The following is a 26,691-nucleotide window of genomic DNA, read 5'->3' as shown; positions in this document are numbered from 1 at the left end:
TGTGTCCTGAGCAACGCATGTCACACCGCTAATCGGGGCTTAATGTAAAATAAATGCATGTCTAATGTGACAAACCCAGAAGAGCCTCGGCGACGTGACAATCCATCTCCGTCCAAGCAAGTCTTCTCATGTCATGCCAGACATTCTATACCAGCAGGTCTGTGATGTCTCACAATTCACCTCTTTACACACTCAGATACACATGCGTGCCCCCACCCGTCCTCACACAAACACACACACACACATACACACACACATCAGGAAAGGCTCGCAAAATGCACCTTTCCACACATACATCGACACACACAGGCAGCCCAATGTGTCTCAATCTGGCCCGCGTCAGATAACACATCTCGTGAATAGTGAGTAAGGTGGCGGGAGCCGATACCGCCGTCAAGAAGCAAAGGGGAACGGAGCCTGGTCACTCACGTTTACATCGAGCCACAATGTAGCATTTCATTTGCTTTAAAAAGCACACAATGCTCCTTTCACACCACCACCGCTGCCACAGACCCAAATGCAAACTTGCCGTTCCTTTTTTTTTTTTTTTTTTTTTTTTTTTTGCAAGGAGGCTCCACACTTCAAAGGAACTTTACCCCAAACATCACAAAGCTGCATGATACAGGCTGACGGCAGCAGAAAAGCTGGTGTGGAGGAAAAGTCTGTGTTCTTTTGTATATAGTTTCCTCTGGGAATGCTGAGCAGAAACAAGACTTGGACTGAGACACAGACGTGACAGATGGAGATACTAAAGGGAAGGGAGAAAAAAAAACCGTGCTGTGAGGGTGAGATGAGAGCGAGAGAGACAAATGACAGGGAAAAAAAAAAAGCTAAGGGAAATGGTCAAATTTAGAAAACATAACTTGTTTGTGAAAATCAAAAGATATACACAAACCAAAGACGCGACTGAGAAGAGTACCCCTGCAAAGAGACAAGGTTCAGGAGAGAAAAAGCCCCCGATACAACAGGCAGCTTTGATACCAAAACAAAACGTGCAAGTTTGAGGGAATAAACTGAACCTGTGAAGGAGGCATGAAGAGAGCCTTTGTGTTGTGAACTGAGATAACACGAGAAACGGGAGACCGGGAACAGATTGTGAGCAGAACAGCTTGAGGTAGTTCTGCACAGCCAAAGGAGGATGTCATATAGCTGAAGGAGGGGAGGGGGGGGGGGGGGCCGGGCTGCGAGCCGAGGCTGCCTCGTTGGCGCGGCTCCTGGCTATGAGGTGCCCGGGCTGGAATGCGGCACCCCTCGTCTCCATCAGCTGATCCTTCAGAGACGCCTTCGCAGAACTACAACGGTCAGACGGAGAGCGGGCGACACAAGAGTTGGCCGACTGTTCTCCACAGAACTACACCCTCCTCGCTGATACCGCCGCTGCGGCCCCTGGTGGGCTGAACCAGAAGTCAGCTCGAACTCCCAGCTCGACATTTTTTCATTTTAACTTGAAAGTTAGAGCAAAAAAAGGAGCATGCTTTGAACAAAGAAAGACCTTTCATGTGGCTTCCAGAGGGGACTTTGGTTGTGCTCATTGTCCTCCTGTGCCATGTGTGGGCGAGGAAGCCCCCCCGCCAGGTGGCAGGTTTTGGGCAAAGGGAGGGCACTGGCATCCAGAGCCTCCAGCATGTTCCCAAAACAGGATTAGCACTGGCCACTCGCCACAGAGGTCCAGCACTCTTGTTTGCACTTAATTCTACCCAAACAGGACAATCATCTTCTCTGCAAGCTGGACCCAAAATGTGGAATTCTTTTCCTTTACTAAAAAAAAAAAAAAAAAAAAAAAAAAAATGAGAGGAAGAATCTCAGAAAGAAAGACAAAGAGGGGATAAAGAGAAAGAGAGAACAAAAGAAGGGAAAAATGCATTCCTTGGAGAGAGAAAATAGGCCAGCCCGTCTGGCAGCACAGCTTCCACATGACTTTGATTTGTGGAATAGATAAGCCCAACTTCGAGCTTCCACGAGGTGCACAAAGAGAGCGCGCATGTGTGTGCATGAGTGTGTGTGTGTAAATTCGAATTAGCAGTAAAGATTTGCACGAGTTCTCTTACAGTAAACGGCGCGCTGTCTCCCAAGATGAAAAAGAAATCCTCCGCAATGAGAAACAGTTAACACCTCATTAGCGTGTGTGTTTGTATTGAAGTCTTTGGATTCATTAGATGTGACTGAGACTCAAAAACGGATTACTCAGCGACAACGTGCTGACTTTCACATTTACAGATTTAAATTTTGTGCTTCAGGAATATTTCAGAGTTTATTCCACGTGTTGTAAAATCAGGTGGATTACCTGGTTGCTTTCAAGGTACTGATCCGCACTGAGAAACACAACAGACTGACAAGTTAGTTCCACTCCCATCAAATATATATACCAATATATTTCAGTGTTATTTAACACATACTTTTAAAACCCTTCGACGCCGTCACAAAGCGGCTATAAAAACCTGCATCTCCCAGCGGGAGGTGAGTTGACAGTCTCTGCTAAGCCTCCTGCCAGCAGAGCAAATACACTCAGTGCTATGTTATCGAATAAACAAGCTTGTAGCCAAAACAGCACCAGTGCTGAAATGTGTCGAGAGGCACCGCGCTCCAAATTCTGGGGACATTTAAGGTTCGATCCGAAAATAAAACCAAGTCCAACCAATGAATACTATATGATTCGTCAAGCCTACAAGTAACACATGCTCCTTCTGGGTATTTTTTTCCTCTCCCATCAAGAATATACCAGCTCGCTTTCAGTTCAAGTACCCAATCTTTTTTTTTTTTTTTTTTTTTTGTAAGCGTCTCTGCAGAAGCTTTTGTCCGCCAGTCACCGTTGGGCTGTCGGTGCATCCCAAGCAGCTGGCCTACATTGCAACGTGAGCATACAGATTGGGTAAATCCACTCGCTCTGCAGAATACAGCTGACCTGCAGTGGTCAGCTGAGCGTACAGTATCATATGCACTGGCACTCATCCGCCAAAAGGGCAGATCAGTCACAGCTTCAACGATACGAACAAAATCATCCGCATTAAACAGCTGCAGGAGTCCGGAAAGACTCTGCTGCTGCTGCTGCAGTCAAACGGCTTTGCGATTCTCTGGTCATCTGATGTAAACGCACTAGAGGAGATAACTACTTTTCCAACACCCTTCCAGAAAACTGTCACATGTCATTTCCTGAGTTGTTCACTTTCTTTGGGGCGTAACACAATTATATGGAACACTTTTTTCCACACGGAGCTGGGACGATCTCCCGCGCTGCGCTCATACAGATGGTCCCACAGAAAAATCAAGCGAACTCCGCGAATCAGACCTTTTGAATGGGTTAACCTTTGAATGTGATTAATGTGACTTAAAATGTCACTGCATGCCATATTGCTGAGAGGCTTTTAAATAAGTGTCTGTTGCCAAGGCTTTTAAGAAAGTGCTTTAAAGGGAGGGAGGAGAAAAAAAAAATTCCTTCATGAGTGAGAAAATAGGAACTGTGAGGCGTTTTTTTTTTTTTTTTTTTTTTGGAGGCTCTGCACTAAACTAAAGGACGTGCTGCTTCCGCGGATGAGCAGCGAAATGCCAGCGAAGGCAGCACTTCATCCAAGGCTCAGTGGAGCACAGCAGCCAGATGATGAAAGGCTTTATTCATACGGAGTGACAACAAATAGATTCTTTTCCAGCTACAGTTCTCTGAAGCTTCTCTTTGAGGACAAAGGACAAAACATTTTGAATGTGGGCCATCCTGCATGATCCAAACGACCATGTAAAAACCTTCAAAAATCTCATCGACAAGGCATGACCATCTCGCTCGCATACTTAAAAAGCCTCCGTCAGAGCGGTTCAGCTGCCTGGGTGCAACATTATCTATTCAATATTTATTAGTTATTCAGCTCATTCAGAAAAGGCCAAGCCGGTGTGTTTCTCTCTGGGAAAAGCAGGAGAGGGTTCACATGTTCACAGAGACGGAGCGGCGCAGGGGAGGAGGGCAGAATGCATACTTATAAAAAAAAAAAAAAAAACCTTGGCTAGACAGCACCATCATCACAACAGCTTGGCATCAGAAATGAGACAATGGAAGATTCCCAGAGCTCAGCTGAGGAGGGAGACAGCTGCTTACCCGCATGATGGTTTGAGTACACAGTTTAGGCAAATGTTATTCTTTCTTACAGTGATAAAGGAAGCGGTCTCTCCTCGGTCCTTCTCAGGGATGCAATGATTTGCTTACTCCCATCAGGTAGATCAGAGGGTTCGCTGCACTCTTACATTTTTACACTTTATGTATGAATCTACGGGTACAGTATGTTTGCTTCATCATAAAGGACCTAAAACGAATAAAATGTTAATGAGCGGGAATGAGGTTATTAATATACTGATACCATTAATATAAACTCCATCAAGTGTCAACGACGGAGACGTGTTGACCAAAGCAGGAACATCGGATTCGATCCATTTAATCGCCGCACTCACAGAAAAAGTGAGGAAACCGATTCAGCTGCAGCACAGCTGCAGAGACGTGCGTTGGCAGTTTCCCAGCATGCTTCACCCCCTCATGAAAAAGATATAGGGGCATCAAAAGCTGATATTCATTTGAATGTACTGAATACGTATTTCACTTTTCACAGTGAAAACTTCTGAGGCTTCCAAGTTTTTTTTTTTTCTTCTCCATATATTATTGTGATGGAGTACTACTTAACATGAAGCAAAGGGGCGTACGAGTCTGAATCTAATCAGGCACTACTTTACTACTCATATCTTAACATGCTGGATCTCACTATGAGGAGCTTTTCATGTTGTTAATCCAAAACCGTGTGAAGTTTGTGCGATATTTAATCATTGTACTCCATCAGATGTCAGATTGCATGAAAATCAAGCTCCTGCAACAAGTCATACAGACGGTTAATTTGCACATCTTACCAAATCATCCTATTGTTGACCCTTCAATAATGTGGGTGATGCGCTCGACTGACTGGCGAGCAGCTTAACCTGGAGACGCGGCTCGCCGCTGAGCTCAGCTGTAATGTGCAGTTTGCCACATGCGCTGCATACGGTGCTGATTACTGTGAATGATAGCGTTGAGGAGAGCTCGGCTGAAGCGCCATGACACCTGAACTACCGCAAACATTTCCATCACTTTCAAAACAGCAGTCTGTATAGTCAAACGACATCTGTGGCACATCTGTCTCACTCAGCTGATAAATCGGGAAGACAGATGATGCTGGGAAACGCCTGGTCTTTCAGAGAGTAAGAAAGTTCAGTGTGAGTGGCTGAAGGGTCGGAGGGTCCTGAAGCTCAATAGAAACAAACACTTTAAAAATCCACAGTAGCTGAGGTGATCAATATTCCCAAACACAAGCCAGGCAGAATCCCATCAAGTCATTTTAAAAGGTTAAATATGAGACGTCAGTGATCTTTGGAAAGTGCACTTTTTATGGCTTGACAGGTAAAAAAAAAAAAACCTCAAATGCCAAACATCTCCGTCTGTATATGTTAAACTGATAAGTGAATGTTTAAAGGTAAGCCGACATCAGATCAACCGGTGCCCTCTGAGCGTAATTTCATCTCCTATTATTGTGTGGTGCAGCTGCTTGAAAGCATCACGGCGCAGTTAGGAGTCAGGTCGTGTCGCTCGTGTTGTAATGAGACTCAAACCTATCAAGTGTCATTTTCTCCGCCGTCAGTTCGAACGGCGACGGCCGCGCGACGTCAAACGCGCTCAAACAAACAGAGCGGCCCGGCCGCCGCTTCAGTCATTACCCCCCTCCCCGTTAGCGCCGCCGCTCCCTCCCGCCTCGTCAGCCTCCGGACCGTTTCATTAGCGTTTCAATTACCTGGGTGCTGACAGTTCGCGTCCCGTCTGTTGCCTCCACCGTCAGGTTGTAATTTGATTTCTGCTCGGCGTTCAGGGGCCGCGCCACGATCAAGGTTCCGCTGGCCTTGCCCACGTCAAAACGGCTGTCATAATTTCCACCTGTGGAATTGTTTGTTTTGTTTTTTTTGTTTCAAAACAAACAAGGAGAGAAGGAGAAATTAGAAGCAGATCGTTTCTTAGTGTAGTAAACTCACACAGACACTACATGGGATGAACACATAATAAAGACAGACACACTGACAGTATGGTTTCATTATCTCTCTCATCATTTTTCACCTTATTGCTGTTTCATGCAGTTATAACCCAAATCACCAGCATGTTTTAAAGTATAGAACAGATCTGAAGCCTGTTGAAAGTGGGTCTGACTTCAAATTATAAAATGAAGAGATGAAGGTTTTTCTGTCTAAACAGGTCAGGAGTTTACGGTGGGGGGGTGGGAGGAGAATGTGGCACAACATCAATCCCGAGGCACAACACAAGCACAAGTCAACCACAGCCAACAGACAACGTGGGACGATCTCTTAATACAGCGCAGCCCATTAAGAGATCCCAGCAGCTACCTTCTGCTGTACAGTTGTGGTCACAAGCCATCTGAAGGATGTAAAACATCTCAGAATCCTCTATGCCGTCTGGCAAAAAATCCAACCAAACAGAACATTCCAGAGGAAGAGAGGAAAGCAGCGAGAGAGCACAGAGAAGGAGGAGAGAAGAGAAGAGAAGTGTCAGTCAGACGTTGATTAGAGGGAAGGCAGGCTGGGAGGAAAAAAAGGGAGAAGAGGCGAGCAGTACTGAAAGTGGTATTTTCTAATCCTCTCGTGCTCACGGCGTCTGCCGTAATTATCAAAACGATGCTTCAACTCAGGAAAATACTGATTGCTAATTAAAAATCATATGGAAATGAGTAGGTATCTATGCATCACACAATAAAACTAGACTAAGGATTCCTTTGAATTTATTTTTTCTAAAGAAATTCAAGATACAATTCAGTGATTTCAGATGCAAACTGGATAAAAGCTGGATAAAAACATTTAAAACCAACAGTTCTCTAATAAGACGTGTGATTCGAAGCAGAAGAAAACATCCACTACTTATTCTACTTATTAATTTTTATGGCGCTCTTCCGTCAGTTATGACTGCACACGCACACGCCCTCTGTTAGTAAGTTTTTCTACTCGTAAAGAAGCACTGAGCACACGACAGCAAACACGCACGTAAAAAGAGGCGGTACCTGTGATTTCAAACCACACGGGGACGTCCGAGGACTCGGTGGCGACGACGCCCACCATGTGCGCCACCGGGTCGCTCTCCATCACCGAGAAGGCGAAGGGGGACTCCTCGAAGAGCAGCGGCGCCGCGTCGGTCGGCACTTCCGGCTTGTTGATCCACTCGATGTGGAGGCGGCAGGTGGAGGATTTCTGGGGGCGTCCGTTGTCGACGGCTTTTATCTGCGCGAGGCGGGGAAGCACAGTCTTTTCTTAGGCCACATGTGAGTTCACTGTACGGAGCTCTGTCAGAATTCAACTCCCCGAAACTCTTCAAAAAGTAAACCGTGAAGGCATTTCCGTGCTCTGGAGCAGTCGGCGCTGGCAGGGATCCGGGATAACAAAACACCTTTTGTGTGAGGCTCTTTGTGACTCATCCTCTTTGTGAGGACTTCGGCGTTCTGTACTGTAAACTGTGGCGTGCCGTGGCTTCTTGTGGCAGGAAACACGGCTTTGGAAAACACAGCCACGGACAAAAAGGAATCTGCACCTCGCTCAACTCAATAAAATGAGCGTTAGGCATCACCAAGGAATAGATCACGGTGGTTTTTCCTGCCAGCTGTGCAGAGATTTGCATTTCCTATCTCTTGCCTCACAGGTGGGTGAATGACAGACAATATTTATTTTCACAGACTTTCGCACATCTATTTCCCAGGAATCCTGAGATCCAAGGAAGGAAACAAAGTCAATGCTCCACAAATGTCTCTTCTTCTTCTTATCCTTCATTTTTTCCACTAATGAAGGAAATTTAACCCATCATTTAACACTCTTAGTCCTAATTGGACATTTTTGGCTTGTGTTTGCAAATAATACATTTAAAACTATTAGTCTTGAGCCGATCACTATATTTTGTAACATTTTAAACAGCTGACATCGTGAGGAGCGTGACAGCAGAGTTAAATACTCACAGTCAAGATGTCGTATTCTCCCGCGGAGGAGAACTTCTTGGACGACACCAGGCCTGTCTTGGGCTCGATGAAGAACTTCCCCTGCTCGTCTCCCTCCTCGATGCTGTAGGAGATCTCGGCATTGGGTCCCTCGTCGCGGTCCGATGCGATCACGCGATACACCGGGTCTCTCTTGGCCGCCCGCTCCCTCTCTGGCCTCTCGCGCTCCGGGAGCTGGATCTTGTAGATCTTCTCCAGGAACAGCGGCCGGTTGTCGTTCTCGTCCAGGACCTGGACGATGACGCGGACCGTGGTGGATTTGGGAGGAACGCCTTGGTCAGTGATGGTGATCTGCGGAGAAAGAATAAAGACTTCAGTGAAATCGACATGAAAAACCGACGGCTGCGAACAAACGAGGAAATACTAAGCAAAAAAATCTGAAATTGACGATCATCATTTCCACTTGATTTCTTTGGGGTTGAAAGATTGGGAACTGGAGGCAGTGAATAATGTCAGCAAAGTAACTGAACATTAAGAACCGCTATTGCAGGGATTTGTAAACATCAAACCACTTAAAAATCCATCAAGCCAAAGGAAGAAAGAAAAAAATCAAAGAAGGGAAAAAAGGGAAGCATGTTTTACTCCTTCGTCGTTTCATTATGTCTCCTTTTCCATTCAGCTAACTCGAAGAAGAAAAATATTAAAAGCAGTTCCCTCTTTGATTTGCTGTCAAGGGTCTTTTCCAAAACACATTTTTCACTTATAAAGCAAATGTGCAACAGAGGCAGACGTCTGACACCCAAACCAAGCGTTCATAAAGTAAAGTTAAGAGGCTGTTTATTCCGCAACACGGACATTTATTGGAGAAACAAAAGGAAGATCAGCCTGAGGAACTAAAGCAAATCCTTGACTTTCCCATGGAAGCCTAAATATATTGTTTTTGTGACATGAATTCCCAACCTTCCTGAGTGTGAATTCTTTAAGAAAAGCCATGGGCTCCTTTTTAATTCTTTTATTTTGAAAACACTAAGTGAAGTCAAGCACAAGGACACACATCCTCGGCATTAATACAACATTGAGATCTTTCAAAAAAAACAAGCCAACAGAAGCTTTTTTTTCAGGTCGGTTTTAGATTACAGCCGGCGAAGCCCGAGTCGCCCTGTGATCTCTGGCGCCCGCCGAAAAGAGGTCTCAGATCCCAGGCTGGGAACCACAAATGTAGATCATGTAGAAACGAGCAACTGGCAGACAGCGATAGGAGAATGAGAGGAATTCAATTATATTGGAACAAGAAAAAGAATCTTCCATCCTTTTATAACTTCCTCAATTGAGGACAAGGGCTTCTAACAATGGGTGAAGGCAGGATACTTAAAGCGAATACTGTTTACAATAGCATCAATGTTTAAATGAATGCATGATGTGTTCAACATTTGTGGGTGGTTGATCTTAGGTTTCATTAAAAAAAGACATTATGCTGCTTTTTTACAGCTTCAGCCTCCATTAGGAGGGACCTGAGCCGTCTGACGCCTAAACAGCCCTGAAATAGAGTCGCCGCTCTTTCCCTGTAACCTGTCTTTTTAAACGTTTTACTGAGATCGCAGCTTCTTATTCCGCGTTTGAAATTGTGAATTCGGTGTCCTTCCACAGTTGGCAAATGTGAGAGCATAATTTGTGTAATCTCTAAAATGTTCTTGATCTGAAGACGAAGCAAGTCTTCATGTTTGCCTGTGATAACAATAGCAATAGCTTGTACGGCTGAGATATGAATAACTCAGCACAGCTAATTATTTTTAATTAGCAGCTCCTATTCAGCAGCTGCACCGACTCCGCTGCTCCGTGTCAGGCCTGCACACACACAGATTTTGAACTGCTAATAAACATAAAGACTTAATGCCATAAACAAAAGGCCACCGGCTTTTCTTTAAAGCCCCAGAAGTCCTCGGTATAAAAGACGGTGTTGAGCAACTGCATCATTAATGGTGCCTTAATTTAAGTCGTGGCTTCAAGTGTTGCTGGTGGCCCACAAAGGATTTTTATTTCCGCCACAAATTTAGCACATAAATGTGACTTTGGACATTGGAGCGCAGAGGCAGAGGAGCTTAATGGAAAGCAGAGAACCACAGCTTGACCTAAACAAACAATTTTTTTTATTTTTTCTTTATTGCGGCCCAGAATAAGAAGCCCACGGGGTTGAACGTCTGAGCGCCGGCAGAAATCAGAGCATCCTTTAGCAAAATACCGTAGAAGGGCAGAACAAATGTCAGAGTCATTTAAAACCATCTGCTAAGCACTTCACTTAAAACAGTCAGGAGTCCGGGGCCAGGCACTCGCCATTTGGTACCCTAGTTTCAATTACCAGAGTAAAGTGTTTTTGTTTTCCTCGCCGTGTCTGCAGCTGTTATGTCGATCACGTGAGCAGAATTAATGAAATGAGATGACAACAAACCTGAATGTGAAGGCCTCTCCAAAGAATGATTTGTTGATGGCTGCACTGTGCCGTGTAATTGAGATTTCCATTATTATCACATGCGGTAATTGGCTGCAGCTAAGTATCTGATATCACACACACACACACACAAACACACAAAAAAAAGACTTTGCTTATGTGGGAGTCATTTCATGCACTGAAATGAAGCATTCAAATTGTCCATCATACAAACTGTTATTAGTGTGTGACTGGATGCGTTGGAACAATATTTTAAAGTGAAAACAGAAAACCTTTGTTAATTTTGAGTTTCTGTTTACTCGACAACAGTGCTCAGAGTCACTGATGAATCTGCCATTTGTTAGAAAAATGTGTGTCTTTTCTGACTATCTGATGACTAGTACACACTTTTCACCTGTGGGTATAAATCAGCAAAGTTTTTATCCACAAAAACATGGCATAATGCTTTGATTTCTTGTGAAGAGCATCTTTCCGCCTTTTTATAACTTGCAAAGTTGTGATCAGCGGGAATGCTGCAAGCACAGTTTCTGAATGCCAAGTTCAAACTCAGCAATAAGCTCATGTCTCCAGTTATTTGCAATAACATGAGGAGCAGAATAAAGTGTGTATGACCCCTATGAAAGCAAAAAATAATCCGTTTATTTCAAGCTGGTATTATCATAAGTACAGTGAGTGTGCTTCGCCTCCCGAGGGCTGGATGAATCATTAGACATTTAACACCATTTTTCTGGAAGACATGTTGAGTAAATTCGATGCCAAAAATTCAGTCTCCATGCCTTTTTTAACACAAACATTTGTGAGAATAATCAATTAGCCCGTCAGCATGTGATAAAAAGTAGGGAAATATATTTCTTTTCATGGGGTCTTAAGTGATCGCTGTGTCATCGTGCTCCAGTAAATAGCAAAAAAAAAAAAAAAAAAAAAAAAAGCATCGCTGCACTGCTTGGCAGACGCCAACCTGCAAAAAACCAAGCGGTGGTGGACTGAGGAGGTGTATTATGCTTCACTGTTCCTGTGAGCGCTTGAATTGAAAGCAATGTCATGGTACTTTCCTGAGGAATCGCCATGACAACCAGCTAAACAGAGTGGGTACTATCTGCAGAAGAAAACAGGAATCCAGAGGAGTACCTGGCACCAAACATGAAGAGAACAGCAGCAGGGAGCAGGGGGGCCAAAAGAAGTCCTCCCCAGCAGAGCAGGCACCCGGGGTGGAGTCTGCACGGCAACGTGCATGAATGTGCCAGCAAATACAAAGAACAAGTGGATGGCTTCGTGCCACAAGCTCTTGAGGAAAAAAAAAAAAAAAAAAAAAATCAACTTTAATTGTTGCTTTGGTTTGTAATTTGCGATCGGTCCTTAAAGTGAAACAACATCCTCGGTGCGTCTGAGCTAGCAGCGTCATGACCCCCTCTGATGGACCAGATCAGGAGGAGAGTTCCACCTCTCTCCCGGTGATTAGGCGGCTGTGAAGATGAGAGAAAGTGTCTGCATATGTGCACCATTATTCCTATTTGGCTCTAAAAATGGATGCCGATTTGTTGCGGTCTTCAAGATTAATCAGGAAAAGTGAACCGGGCTTCGTCTGGTATGGTAAAAAGACCAGAGTGCATGCTGGGATAGGGTTCAGGGAATAGACACAAATAGCCCATTCACCTCTGCCTTTATAATGCCCTTCCTAAAGGCCCGGGCCTGGATCCTGAGCATGTTCTGGCATGTCCCACTTCTGCTATTTACCCAGCCCCCCTCCTTCCGCCGACGGAGGCCTCTGATCCTGCCGCCGGAGCTCACACTCAGGCCATCAGCAGCGGCTTTGCCTTCTCTCAGATTCCCCCCACTGCCTTCCTGCTCTGAGCTCTCTTTCTCTCTCTCCGTTTCTCTCACAGGCACACGACAGCAACCAACCCCCATCCATCTCATCATAAAAGCTGAATGCCCCCCCCCCCCCCCCCCCCCCCCCCCTCCACCCTCCACCCCCAGTGCTCCCTCCACCTCTTCTTGGCATTTGGTGCAAACAATGCTGACACAGCCCCCACCCTAATTGCTCCACATGTTCCACATGGCCCCACATGTTTCACTTCTTCTCCTACAACGAGGCGGCACAAAAACACTTCAGCACCGCTTTGGACTTCAGCTCGATTTGTTCTGCTTGTACTCGGGCACCGAGCTGCAGGCTTTAAGGGTCCGCCAATAAAGAACTTCCGGCTGGATCCCCAATAACCTGTAAGCAACGCACACACACACACACACCTTTTAAGTTGCCGTGGTCGGCCTCGCGCTTCACTTTTTTAAAAGCTGTGTTCACACAGCGACTTTGCAGCAGGTGAAAAGTTACCATCCCTCCAGTTTTACACCCAAAATAAATACACAAAAAACACTTTCATGCTGTGGCTTATCATTAAAGTGCTTTTCTGAATGTGGTTATTAAATGTGTGTTTGGAGACAAATGAATTCATGAATTCAGCAAAGGCGGCTTCTTTTGGTATCCTGTAATTTTGTGGAAATTCGACAAATTTTGTCTTCATCGTCCAGTTTCCCTCATCAATTATGTATTTCCCTCAAGAGATACAACCCCACTTTTATCACGATCATTTACTCCCGGTCCTGTAATGCAATTAGAGCAGTGAAAAGTACAATCAGAACATGAGACACGACGCTGCTCTGGCAGCAGATGCACCGGCATTAACCGTCGCCCAGAGATCGCTGAATTGTGTAACTCCTAACAATAATTAAAAGGCGTTCAATCTGCTCCCCGTCGCCACCAGAAACACAATTAAAACAGCTATTATCAATCCAGGCTCTGTGGAAAAAAAAAAAGGGGGGGCAGCGAGGGAGACAGGCAGGGAGGAGAGCACAGCACCCCGGCGCAATTAAAACCCGCAAGTTTAGACGTTGGCCCGTCGGTTTGACAGCAGTTTCCTGTCCTAGCTTGCTCGATCCATGAGATGGAACAGTGGGAAAGAACAAAGGAACAGTCACTGGGATCTCCCACACGCCGCCCACCTCTCCCCGCCCCCCACCCCGTCCGGAAGTGAACACAAGGAGAATTTATTCTGAGAGGATCTTTCTTGCACATGCAAGAAGACTCCTTCTGTCGGCAGCATGTGGCACGCCGCCAAAGTCGGTTGGAAATGCCGAAACTCGGACACAGAAAAGCTCTGCTTCAGATTTCTTTTTCTTTTCTTGAAACCTGAGACCAGAATATGAGAAGCTTGCAAGCTTTTGGTCATGAATTTTCAGACAAATAAAAGACGACCGTCTACACCAAGGGCTCACCTCAAGAATGTGCTCGTCCTGCTGCTCTCTGTCGAGTCTCCTCGAAGTGGTCGTAACCAGACCTGTTGAACACAAAGAAGAAGAACATTGAAAATAAGTAGAAAAATAAATAGATTTTTTTTTTTACATATTGAGAAAACAAACTGAGATATCCACACATGAAGATCAGCATCAGACTGTAAAACAAGTTGACACTGTAATAGCATCACACACACACACACACACACACACACACACACACACACACACACACACACACACACACACGCGCGCATGTGCTTAACTTCACTTATGGGCGTGCAGTGCAGGAGCATTGTTTCAGAAAAGTTGTGTTTTCCTCCGTTTACACATTCAGAGCATTTTCAAAAAGCTGCGTTTTTAGTGGCTCCTATCACATAAAATGACAACATTGTATAAACGAGGCCTTAGACAGAATATTTCACTCACTAAGTAAAGAAAAAAAAGATGAAAATATGTTGATCAACGGTGAATTGGGGTGGGGGGGGTTCACAGTGTGTCTATTCCATCCACTGTTTGTCTGGAGAGTGCTCAATGGTTTATTTTTCAACCTCTGAAGTGTCCTCAAGCTGTGCAGTGGTTAGAAATGTTGCCTGGCAGAAAAATGGAGAAGTGGATCACTGTTTAGATTTTGCCTGTAATTCCAGTGTCTTAGTTTTTTGGCGGGATTAGTTTGGACAGATGGATGGACGGACGGATGGATGAATGGATGGAGGGTTGGATGGTTCCTACTTTTTTTGTCTGTTGAAAGAAACAATCTTCCTCTACAAACAAGAAACAACCGCAAACAATCCAGAAACTAACGGTTTGGCGTGGCGCTCTGCGCCCTGCCGGTTACGTCATCAGCCAGCCACCGGCGGAGAGTGTGTATCTCCAGGAAGGCTCTTTCCCTGTGGTCTCCCTGGTTTGTGGTTGACCCCGTTACCACACAGCCTCCCTCACATACGTAAAATATCACAAAGCCCCGCAAAGAGAAGCCAAACAGCAGCGCAGCCTTGACACCCTACTTTTAGGTTCCCCACAAGCTGAATAAACAGACAGGCAGACGTCACCTGCAGGTCGGAGCACTTTGTGCAACACAGGATGAGAAACTTTCAGAGGAGGAGATCGCCGGGCGCTCACTCGAGCGTTTCAAGAGACCTTTTGAGGTCTATCTAGTTTAGAATGGGCTGATTGATTACGCACGGGGAACTTTGTTAAGCCCGACTTTGACGAAAATGAAAATAAATGGAGCTGGCGCTCGGAGGCTGCGGCCGGCCCAACTCACAATCGAATTCACAAACAAGCGAAAAAAGGAGATGAAAACGGGGGTTAAGGGGCAGGAAGGGTATTGCTACACTGCAACATTATAGGCAGCATTCTGTTCTCACTCCCAGTGTAATTGCAACGTTGCGGCGACACTGAGTGCAGAGGAGCCACGCCAGCCTCGACCGCACCAGGGCCGTCTGCTCGCCACGCTGCGTCTGATTAGCATAAAGCAAAGGATTTCCGTAACCCAAACCCATCAATGGCACATATGCCCTGCAACGAGAATAGCAGGCCACAACTTACAGGGCCCAAAATAGCCATTCTGCCTCAAGCATACGAGCAAGGCGCTTTTGCTCCCTGTTTGTTAACCTATCCTTCTCAGGTTTAATCTAAAGCAAAGCTGCAGACGCTGCTCCGCTGATGTTTGGTGAGGAGTAATAAAAGAAAAAAAAAAAAAAAACCGGGAAGATGTAACTTCTTTGTTTTTCTAAATCAGCAGCTAATGAACGCTGCTTCAATCAACTGATTTCCAGTAATATCAAATTTACCAGTCGTGCAGCAGCACATCAGAACACGCTGACTCATTATTCATGTGCTCTGGGTGAGGACGGAGATGATGGACGATAATGTTTCTAAGCTCCCCTGTGTGCCGCGTTTCAGTAAGTCTTCCCTCCAACACGCGCCGTACAGCAGAATACAGATAACCGCATTAGCCACGAATCCGATCTCGGCGTCTCCGTTTAGGACTTCTGTACAAATCGGCCGCCTAATCGGGACGGAGCGAGCGAGCACAACAAACACACCATTTGTAAAGTACACCATGTACTGCCCCATGCTGCGCTTTCATACAGCCACAAACACAACATTAGGAAAAGCGATGACATGGCTAAACGGCTGGCCTTTCTCCCGCGCCCGCTGCGGAAAATAGAAATTTGGTTTGAGTTCCGCCTTGCAGGGAACTCCCACTTCACAAACACAATTTACACCTCAACGCTGCAGCAGCAGCAGATGGGTTAATGAGACAGGAACACGTTCAAAGATTGGCACTATTTGGGTTCTACTGCAACATTTGGACAAGATTGTTGGCGACTAATAAGCTTTCTGAAGTAAAATAACAACATAAGTCGTCAAACTTCGCTACGTCCACTCAATATATCAAGTCGGGACTTTATTTTGCACCAAAGCTGCAGCGATGATGAGATTTTACAGTTTGGTTTGAAGTCAGTCTGTTGGACTGCAGTTCTTTTCTCGGAGGACACATTGCCTGACAAACTTTTCCAATCATCGTAATGTGATGAATCCTTCCACTTGCTTCCAGCGAGAAGGATTAGGCCGATTTTCATCTATTCAAACTCAATCAAGTCATGCGGTGAAAACGCTCATATGCATTCATATGGCAGAGGAATGTACGACACTGGCAGGTTTTTTTTTTCCTCCCCAAGAATTGAAAGGGTGCTGAAGGTCAGATTAGATTCTCTCTTAATATATATATATAGAGAAAAGCTCCACTGATGAGGAGAACATGCAAACTCCTCACAGATGTGCTCTGACCTTTACATGAACTTGTGAGGTTCTGCTACTAAATAACTGCAATTTTCAATCTAATCATTAAATCATTAAAGTTTCAACAGACTTCTTCTGAGTCGCTTCAGGTTCTCACTAATGACCAGTTAATATTGTATATGAACTCCATAAATAGTCTATACAGTGACAAATGTGTTTTTGAAGTCTTCAGATGTATATTTCAGTTCAGCCTCAAGTCCAGAATCCAAGGATATTTATTTAAAGTACCAAAAGCCAAAGAAAGCAATGCATGGACCAGAGAAACTCTTATATTTTATCTCAATTAGCGGCATGCCAGAGTACTCAATGAGTATTTTTTTTTCTGCTGGCAAACTGATCAATAATTTAGCTGGGCAGTGGTCAGGCGGGTCACTTCAGGGCAGTGCTTCTAAAACAGCTTAAACCGCAACTTCAATTTCAAGTTTTTCTTGCTTTTTTTTTTTTTTTTAAGTTTAGCCTGTTTTAAAGCGAGAAGCTAGAACCCATGTTGAGCCCTGAAAGCAGCTTCAGACAAGAAAAGAACGAGACAAAATGCTAATTCTGCTGTGGATGAGTTAAGGTTTTGTTTTTTTTTTTGTTTGTTTTTTTTACAAGTCGTGCTCTGTTGTGGCTTCAAGTGTTTTTGCTTGCTTTTGTTCCGTCCGTGTGTTGACACGCTGCCAGTTTGCCGCCGAGTCTCGGACCACAGGACTCACCACCCACTCTAAAATCCAAGCACTGATATCACCGTCAAAAAATAGTTCATTACAGCCTCTTTTCCCTCCGAAAACTTTACATATTTCAGTCCAGCCTACAAGGCCGTGAAAGGGATGGCCCTTGGCCGTAGGACCGCTCCTGTCAGTAAAGGTGTGTACCTCAGACTCGCGATCTCGACCTTGAAGCTCTGCGAAATGACTGGTCAGCCCTCCACAGTCGAAGTCTGAGATTCTAAAAAGCCGCCCTGAAGCGTGGGCTGGCCCGGGCCGACGGTAATTACAGCCATGCTGTTTTGAGAGAGGGGGAGGAAAAACAACGGCCGAGCGGCGGTGGCACGCTCAAGCACGGCCTTGAGCTCTGCAGCGGCCGCCGCTACCAAAATGGAGGCCCGGGGGGGAGTCAGAGAGGTCCGGGACGCCGTCGGGGTGGTTCGGATCCGGGCTCCGGAGAGACACAAACATATCTCTGTGACACACATTTAGCCGTGACTCCAGACGAGCAGGAATGCGCCGTCGTCTGCAGTGGCAGGATATTTCAAAGTCCTCCAGATATTTAGCGCCGCTGATGAACCGACTCTGAGCTCTGACCATTCATTATTTAAGCGCCTGCTATTTTTCTCTTGTGGGGGGGGGGGGGGGGGGGTAATGAACACTGGAGCGTTTCTCACACTGAGACACGGCGCTCAACCCCCAGACAGTTATATCAATATTCACGGCTTCGCTGTGATTTAAGTGTCGGCCACTTGAGCCTAAAACAACGCCGCTGTTTTCGCCGCTCGTCGATGCCATCAGAGCTCACGAAACGCAAACTGGGATACGATAATACTGAAATCCAGAGCCAACCCCAAAAAAATGCAAGAGCTCTAATGAGGGACTGCGACTTCAAAGAGGAAGCGCAAAACAAGAGACAAGCGACAATTCTCTTTTATTCAGACGCTCAAGATGTCGTATAAAAGTCTGTGTAGGATGACTTGAACGGACTTTAACAACCAGCAGAGCACAAACATATTCATACGTGAGTAAAAAGCAGCGCATTAGGAAGCTGTTTACATCCAGATATCTCAGCACCTCACAGCTGCAAGGCGCGTCAGGGAAGACGCCAAGCGCCTGTGAAAGCTAATGGCAGCGAATGAATGAAACTTCTGGAGGCGGCGCGGACCTTCAGGAAGGACTTAGGACCCATGTTAATCCCTCCCAAAAAAAGGCCGAAATGCCACGAGAGGTGACGAGAAAGCTGGCGGATGCTTTCACACGGACGGCGAGAAGAGCCAGAGGCAATGTCATGTTGTCAATTCCTCTGTGAGGAGCGAAAATGGGATCAAGTCCATTTATAAATTTAAGACCAGTGCTCCGCAAGTACAAACTGTGGACTGTACCATTAACAAAGAAAGTTGATTTCAAGCTGAATTGTCTTGAAAAATTCCACACAATGACAATTATTATAATTACAGTAATAATTGCTCTGCAGATACAATATAACTTTAGTTTTTTTTTAATTTTGCATGCTTACACAAAAGTTAATCTGCTTCACAAAATTATTTTTAACTGCTTATTAGAAATCTCAAAAGACTCGAGGTTGAATTGAACATCCCAACTTTCTTTAAGCAATAATTTAGCAGCGATAAACAAAAACAAGCTGGCTTCCGATTGTTTCCTAATTGCAGCTTAGTTCTGTTAATTTTTTTTGTCTGTACACTTTTATATCTCCGTCATCTGAGATTTTTCCACGAACGGCACCGGGAACATCGTTTAATCTGCTCACTTGTGCTTCGCTGGTAAGCTTTTGTTTACTTCCCTCGACCTCCTTGTAATAGTGGCGGTAATGATAACGCAGTCTGTTGTGACAGACTCCCCAACACACTGCCGGGACAATGGCTTCTGTAAAGAAAAAACACAGTGGCTGTCAAAATATGACCAGCAAATCAATCACGGGGTTAATTAAAAGGCGCCGCTTGATGGTTGACATAGTTACTGTGCTTCAATTTACAGAGCACAAAGGAGCCTGCTGTGTCAAGTCTCCCTTTGTTCCTGCCTTGAGGTCGCAGGAACAGGTCATCTGTTTGTAAAAGTTTCACTCCAAGCGGGAGAAACCGCGCTGTTTTTCAGGAAATCTCCATAATTCCGAGAGACTTTTAATCTCGATTTCAAAGGTATGTCCAGGGAAATTAAAAAGTTTCAAAGAGATTTTCAGCCATCCATCATACGGAGGTTTGTGCCTTTCATTACGCTTCAAAAATGAGAAGCCATTCCACGTTTCCACAAAGGATGCATCAAAACTGTGGTTCCTGCTGGGATCGGTTTGAAAGATACTGTGTTTAGACTGAATCTTGGCCCACCAGCATACCATGGCATGTTATTTGAAGTTTTAAGGGGAAAAACGTGAGAGCTGTTCATTTCCACCTTCATTTCTCCTAATCTCTTCTGAGAGGTGTGACAATTGTTTGACTTCAAATCACCGGAAACATCAGGAAGTTGTTGGGGGAATCCATTTCCTATCTCACTTCCCCTGATAGGGTTAGTGGCTCTGGCAGACCGCTGATAGCACCAGTGTGAGTGTGTTTGCCGGGGGAACATAAATCTGTTTACACACTTAGATTATTGGGATTTGGGGGAGTCTCTCTGTCTCCAAACCAAGTCCCCAGAAGGAAAATCAATTATTTTAAAGTGAGACTATACGGCTAGGTTAGGTGGCAGGTGAGGCGAGTTATAGTTATGGTTGAGGTACTTGCAGAATGAGTACAGGAAAGCAGCAATAGGAAACAGTCAATGCACAGTCCCTGCAGAGCAGAGGTGTCCAAAATGTTTTCCCACTGGGCGCCGCATACATCCCAGAAACCAGCTCACACTGTCTGCATTTTTTCCTTTTATATCCCAACGCATAGCTTTTGTGTTTTTATTTCAGAAAAAGTCTTGTTTATGCACTGTTTTAAAATTAATCTCTGTTGCCTTTCCATCCATTCACATAAACATGAGCTCAGAGCATTTTCACAAACTTCCACCTTGGAAGCAGTTTTCAAAAAGTTGCATTTTCATTTTCAGTCTCTCTGAGCACCACTGTACACTTAGGTGTTAGGTAAGTTTTCAAGTCATGCTCCAAAATTAATAATCAATACGAAAAAGATGTAATATGAAGCTCTGATTATTCTGAAAGTTTGCATTTAAACCGAATTTCATATTAGTCGTTGGCATCAAACTAACACTCGTTTCAAAAAGGAATGACGTCCTCTGAGCTGTCTTTTTTGAACCGTGTGTCATTCAGTCTTCATGTGTGGCCGTATGCCATGTATTTTTAGACGTACATCAACACGAGGCCGCAGCTGGCCTTAGGGCCACAGCTTGAATACACATGTGTTTGTCCATGTGAGAGCATGTGATTCTTCTGCTTTCACTGTCTTTGTGGGGTCTGGGATAAACCAAATCTGGAGAGGGAGGTACATTATGAGGACGAGAGGTAATGCTGCAGCTTTATGTGTTGTGTTGTTGAGACGGAAATCAAGTCAAGGTCTGGAGAATATCTTTATTTTATTTTTATTTTATTTTTTTTTACTTTTTAGTAAAGAAACATTTCAAGGTCAGGTCAAGGTTATGTTACGGGTAAATATTAATGCCAGTCATAGAAGTAAACTCGGGTTTAAGGTTCAATTAGCTTAAAGCTGCATCTATCCACTTAGAATGTATCGTACTATTATGTTTGCTCGTCATTTAATGCTGAAGATAAGAGTGTGTGTGTTTTTTCTTCCAAGAAGAGAGAAAGTGCTACTTTTGATAGGAGCTACGCAAAGAGGTGGATGATTTGTGGCTGCAGGTCCCACTAGCTGTTTCCCGTTTCCTTCTCACTCAACCCCCGGGAAGAAAAATGCACATAAAACCTGTCAAAAGTCTCCAAGCTGGCCAAAAGTATTACCAACAAAACTCACTTTTAACTGATGACAATGAAACACTGGCTTCAGGCGAAGAAAAAGGACAGCCTACAACAAAAAAAAAATATATTTCAAAATTCACCTGAGTGGACCTTTCTTCGTTTGGATTTAACCACTGGAATGAAATACTTCAATAGCTTTCAAGACGGTTACATGCTGCAAACTGAAATCTCAGACGTCCGGTTTACATGAACTAATGACACTCGGCTCCAAAATGTCAGTGGACAACACAGGAGCAACGAGGGAAGTCTTAGAAAGTACTAATACTACAACGCAGGAGGATTTTATACACGCAACAGGAAGTAGAGTAATGAGCATTCAGCCGGATAAGAGCGCTATCATGAAGATCTTTGCCCCCACACTCTCTCCTTGAATTAGAAATGGAAAACTTCCTGTCTGTGTGCGGTGTGTGTGTGTGCGTGCGTGTGTGTGAGTGTGTGTGCTCTGACTACATGTTCTGCTTGGCTGCGCTTTTCTAACACACGCATGTTCTGGCATAAACCCAGTGTTTAAAGTCCACTACGGCAGCGAACAGGGAGGAAGAGAGGGAGTGATTCACCGCTGCTCACTCCCCCACTGGAAAGGTGGGCAACGCAAACCAACGACCTCCGCTGAACCTGCTCATTCAGAGAGGGAACAGATTGTGGGAAACCCGAATATGGTTATACATGTAGATAAACTATTAATATTCAAAATTCCCAGTGGACAATCAGCAATTAAGCAACGTTTTTTTATTGCAGACACATAAGCTCACGTACAACTGAGCACTGGTTCACGTTTTGAAAATTTTACAGCAACGTTTTTCAAACTAGCTGAACTCATAGTTCATAATACACATAATTCATCTGACGAGCACAGTTTCCTCCCCGTCCTGCTCCGCTGTGTCCTCTCTTCCCCCCCCCCAATTCCTTCAGAAAGAGAGGGTATATCAAGCCGTTGGTTTCTAAGCTTTCAGACGTTCGGATTGCTGAACTGTCTGCCGGGGAGAAGAGCTGGTCTTGCACTTTAATGACAAACTAAAGTCGGGGAACATCCTAAACAGCGGGACTTGTTTACTTGGCAGAAATAAAGCAGAGCTAAGCCTTTCATCCTGGGCTTTACTGAGCCACTGTAGCTCTGCGCGTGGAAAAAAAAAAAAAAAAGAAGGGGGCAAACAACGCCACCCAAGGCGTCGAGTGAAATCTTCATATATGTTTGAAGCTGAAAAGGCAGCTTGCAAGCAGAGGAAGACCTGAGACCCAAAACGGAGGGAGAGTGAGCGAGTTAGCTGGGAACACAAGCCGGTGAAGTTCCATAACCCACAAAAAAAAAAGAAAGAAAAAGCAAAAGAAAAAGAAAAAAACGCAAGCCAGGACGTCTTTTCCGGTTTCCCACCCCTTTGCGGAGCTTTGTTGACGTGCCAAAACAGGGCCTATGCTTCCAATGCAATTTTAGAACATGTAATTACAGAGACTGGCATGCTGTAAATTTAAACATTTTCAAAAACCTGTAATATGCGGTGAAAATGTCACATTGAGTTGATATTGTGGAGCAATATCAGGTTATTTTTATCTTTGTTTGCTGCCAAAGGTCTAAATAAATGAAATTTAAATCGCCCGGTTGTAAGTGCTTCTGTTAATTTTCGTTTTTAGTACAGAGTACAACTCTCTGCCTGGGTCTCTGCTCGCTCGGCCTTCCTGCCTCCCTGCCTCTACTCAGAGCTGCAGAAAGAAAAACAAAAGGACGGGGGCGAAAAAAATCAAAGCAAAGAGCAGTGACTGAATGAAGTTTTCTTTGTCCGAGCTGCTCTTTGTCGAACCTGACGCAGAGGGCTCTGGTGTCCCCGTGATAAAAGTTTTAACATGCTGTCATATGCATGAATGGGTCGTATCCTTACGCTTCAGTATTTCGTTCAGCGAGCCCCTCCGACCGAGGCACGTGGAGATACCGCCAATTTTTACTGTAAAGAGCTCCGACCCACACTGGACTTCACCGTAAGCTTCATACATACTCCGTAATCCCCGGAATAGGTAATGTTTACTTGAAATATACGGACTCAGGGAACTTTATTAAACTGCTGTATAAGCAATGTATGACAAGTTTAACGCCATCGCTTTAGAAAAACTCTGAAACAACAGCATTTACGCTGATATCGAGGCGTTATTTAAGAGGTATTCATCAGAGGAGAAGGTCATCTTCGGTGGGAAAAGAAAAGAAGAGAGATCTAAAATGAATAAATATGCTGCCTTTCAGCCAAATGAAATACCAAAAAGCGATGTCGCGCGGTTCAAGATCGGCCGCTCCGGTGTAAATATCCCTTCCCAGCTATGGGAGCCCTTTTATCGCAGGTTGCTCATCTGTTGGAGGGACAAAAACTCTGAATATATCTGAGACGCAAGTGATTGCGAGATATTTCCTCCACTGCTCAGGATCCGCCCACGGTGTTAAAGCTGTGTTATTTATGACTACTTTGGTGTGAGATAAATATTCAATTTCCTACCACTTTCCTTTTTCAGCATCCAAAGGGTTCTTATCGCTGCGCGCAGGCCGATCTTGTCGGCAGACAAAACAACAACTGCGTGCGCCCGGCACCCAAAGTTCTCCTTTTCTCTCCGTCCTTATCACGTATTTTGTCTTTCTGGTGCTGTCTGTTGGGGAGTGCCCCCGCGCCGCCGCGGGGCTTGTTTGGGAGGCACGCTACACCGTGAGGCCTTATTTGGTCAAAAACTTCACATTGCCACTTCCAACCAAAATAACTCCAGTTTGTTGATGTGACTACCTTGGGAAACAAGACCACACACGTCAGTGAGGACAAACTGGGGCAACTGCTGCGCTACCCACTCCTCCTTTTAGTCCGGCGATCACTCGGCACCCCGAGCAGTCAGTCCCAACAGCTAGTTTACATTTTTTCATCTCATCGGCTCTACCTTCATAGCACAACTGTATAACGAATTCCTGACAGCACTGTTACATTCACGGATTCACAAAACCTGTAAATTTACAGAGAAGCTCGCCGTATACGCCAAGCTTCACTTTGCACCTATTACATTTTTTTTTTTTCCTCTCGTCCTGCTATTCTACTAAACATAGCCTGCTCCAGCAACGTTAAAAGAACCCAATGAAATATTAATCATCACACCATTTCCAGAGTACCATATGAGAAGACACTTTAGAGTGTTAGAGTGGAAAAAACCCCCAGTGGGCTCAACCCACTCCTGTTCCGGGTGAAGAGGAAAAAAAAAAAAAAAAAAAGCAGAAGCCCTACAAAAGCCCGCTACCTTGATCAGTGCACTGCGCTATCTATATCTCGCAAGGTAACTGGAATGTTTTTTTTTTTGTGTATCGGCTGCAGGTGAAGATAGAGCTGAAATACTCTCCATCAGTTATACGTTTATGTGCAACAGACAGGATATTTTAACTTAGATGAAAAGCATTAGACGTAACCTCGGCAATGTACGACCATATTGTTGTCAATATTTAATCACTGCGCTGCAGATAGACATTAGGGAAAGAGGCCTTCTTTTCATGCACTACGAGCTGATTTCTTTGCAGTAATCTAAAAGCTTCTCTCTGAAGTCACGAGTGACGTTCCAAGGCTCTCCTGTAATCAGAACACGCTCACGGTTCAATAGCAGGAGCTTCCTGGTCCAAGGATGCGATTTATAGTAACATGAATCTCCGTCACAGCAAAAAGCAGTCCTACCTGTCTTGGCGTTAATGGCGAAGAAGCCCTGGGGATTGCCGCTGGTGATCCTGTAGGTGAGTTTATCGCTGGCCTTGGCGTCCGGATCGACGGCGTTTATCTGGATGATGGACACGTCTTTCGGGGAGTTCTCCATGACGGAGGGGTAGTAGACGGGCTCCGAGGTCTGGGGCGCGTTGTCGTTGACGTCCTGCACTTCGATGTAGACCTCGATGAAGGCGGAGAGCGGCACCACGCCGCGATCCATGGCGTAGACGGTGAGCCAGTAGTGAGGCGTCGTCTCGTGATCCAGCAGCTCCTGTGTTCGTATCACACCTGCGAGATTAAAGAGAAAGCGAAAAATGAATTCTTATGCCGTCTGCAAACATTTTCATATCCCAACACATATTCTGATTGTGTTACTGCTGCAGTGAAGGCAACAATAGTTTAAAGAGCAGCTGCAGCTGAGCGGTATCGGCGGGTTGAAGGGCCCTTTTGCCTCAAACATGTCAAGGTGGTATATTAACAACAACGAGCTGGTGCTTCTCTGTTTGCATTTCACTGCCATGTGGGGGCCATAACCTTCAGCTGAGCAAACAAAACACTTTTCAGAGACAAATGCAGGTTGTTTAAGTTCACAACAGTAAAAACAGAAGGGTGGTAGAGAGGCAAGAGTGTGAAGCGTATTCTGCAGTCCAACAGCACAGTGAGCGTGTTCCAGAGTTTGAGATGTGAGTTATGCTGTATCGATCATCTTGGGGAGATTATCCTTCTGCATTTACTACATGGCAGTCGTAGTTAACCTCCTGGCCGCCGGTGCCTCCGTCGCTCTGCTGCGATCCGACGCACAGGCTCAGGCGTTAACAGAGATCTGTCTGTCTGCGGTGAATCAGTAATACCTGGGCAACTTCTTAATAATCGTTTAGAAGAAAAGCCGACAGCAAAGTTCACAGGAGTAAGTTTACTTTAGCTCCTCTCATGTGACCCCACTTGCAACCACTCGCCAGGTGCTTGGCAGGCGCATTGTGCTGAAGGAAGGGATAAGTGTGAGAATCTTCAAGCAAGGTGGTTTGTTTTTTTTTCCTTTTTAAGTTTGGGGGATAGAGCGCTTGTGCTAATGCTTATGTGATGCCTTAATTACGGCTCCCCTCGTATGCAATTTGGACGGATTACCTATAGTTCAGGAGAGACAAATTTACACACTCGTCTGTCAGCGGCAGCGCGCGATACTTTGAGCTAATTCCCTGCTGTGTTTTACTCCACACAAAGGAAAACTGATAAAATGCAACGTTTCTATAAACAGCGAACCTGCCAACAAGCTTAGAGGTGACAGTCTGGCATAAGACAACAAATCTTTTCCCGAGTTTTCAGGTGGGCCGCCGCGCCTCGGTGACTCATCTTCTGCGTTACTTCCTCGTGATAATCAAACATACAACGAAAGAAAGCAATTTGCCGAGAGGGTGGTTAACGCCGGGCTGTAACAGATACATTGATTGCCTTTTCATTCAAATCAGGCTGCTGCGTGAGAATAAAACTACTGATGAAGTGAAGCCGAACTGCTGCCGCGCAATCAGCTCTTTGTGTGCTGCTCTCGCAGCATTTTGAAGGAAGAATAAGTAAAAGGAAAAAAAAAAAAAACAAACAAATCAAGGATTTCTGGTGGGGAGGAAAAAAAAGGAGTTGCAACTGATGAAACAACAGATTGCGTCTTGAAAAATTGCACACCTGTTGGGGGGGGGGGGGTCTCTTCATTCTCAACAAGTAGAAAACCTGTGCAGTGCAACAGGAAGAAAATGTTCCTCAGAAAAAGAAACACGGCGCTGTCTCCCAGTCTGTATTTTGCAATACTTTTATTACTGTGATAACTCGGCGGAAACGCATTGTT

The 26,691-nt window shown here is 45.0% G+C and overlaps 1 protein-coding gene across 11 annotated transcripts in view; it reads right to left on the bottom strand.

Moving 5' to 3' along the window:
* The window catches only part of fat1a (FAT atypical cadherin 1a), a 72,641-nt gene that overhangs the window by 28,689 nt on the left and 17,261 nt on the right, over window positions 1-26,691 (bottom strand). For 10 of the 11 annotated variants that reach the window (XR_003931664.1, XR_003931666.1, XR_003931667.1 and 7 more), the window contains exons 3-8: window positions 24,828-25,142; window positions 13,702-13,763; window positions 8,004-8,333; window positions 7,062-7,278; window positions 6,394-6,462; window positions 5,793-5,932 (exon numbers count right to left, since the gene is read on the bottom strand). Coding sequence is in view for 7 of the 11 variants with exons in the window: in XM_030094125.1 (XP_029949985.1) it covers window positions 5,793-5,932; window positions 6,394-6,462; window positions 7,062-7,278; window positions 8,004-8,333; window positions 13,702-13,763; window positions 24,828-25,142 (1,133 nt within the window). In the remaining 4 variants the exon portion in view is untranslated. The remainder of the gene's footprint in view (window positions 1-5,792; window positions 5,933-6,393; window positions 6,463-7,061; window positions 7,279-8,003; window positions 8,334-13,701; window positions 13,764-24,827; window positions 25,143-26,691) is intronic. The other variant, XM_030094126.1, reaches the window with a different exon arrangement.

This window comes from Salarias fasciatus, chromosome 6, assembly GCF_902148845.1.
Source record: "Salarias fasciatus chromosome 6, fSalaFa1.1, whole genome shotgun sequence".
Taxonomy (NCBI): domain Eukaryota; kingdom Metazoa; phylum Chordata; class Actinopteri; order Blenniiformes; family Blenniidae; genus Salarias; species Salarias fasciatus.
Note: the sequence above shows the minus strand (reverse complement) of the source record. Positions and strands in the feature narration are given on the sequence as shown.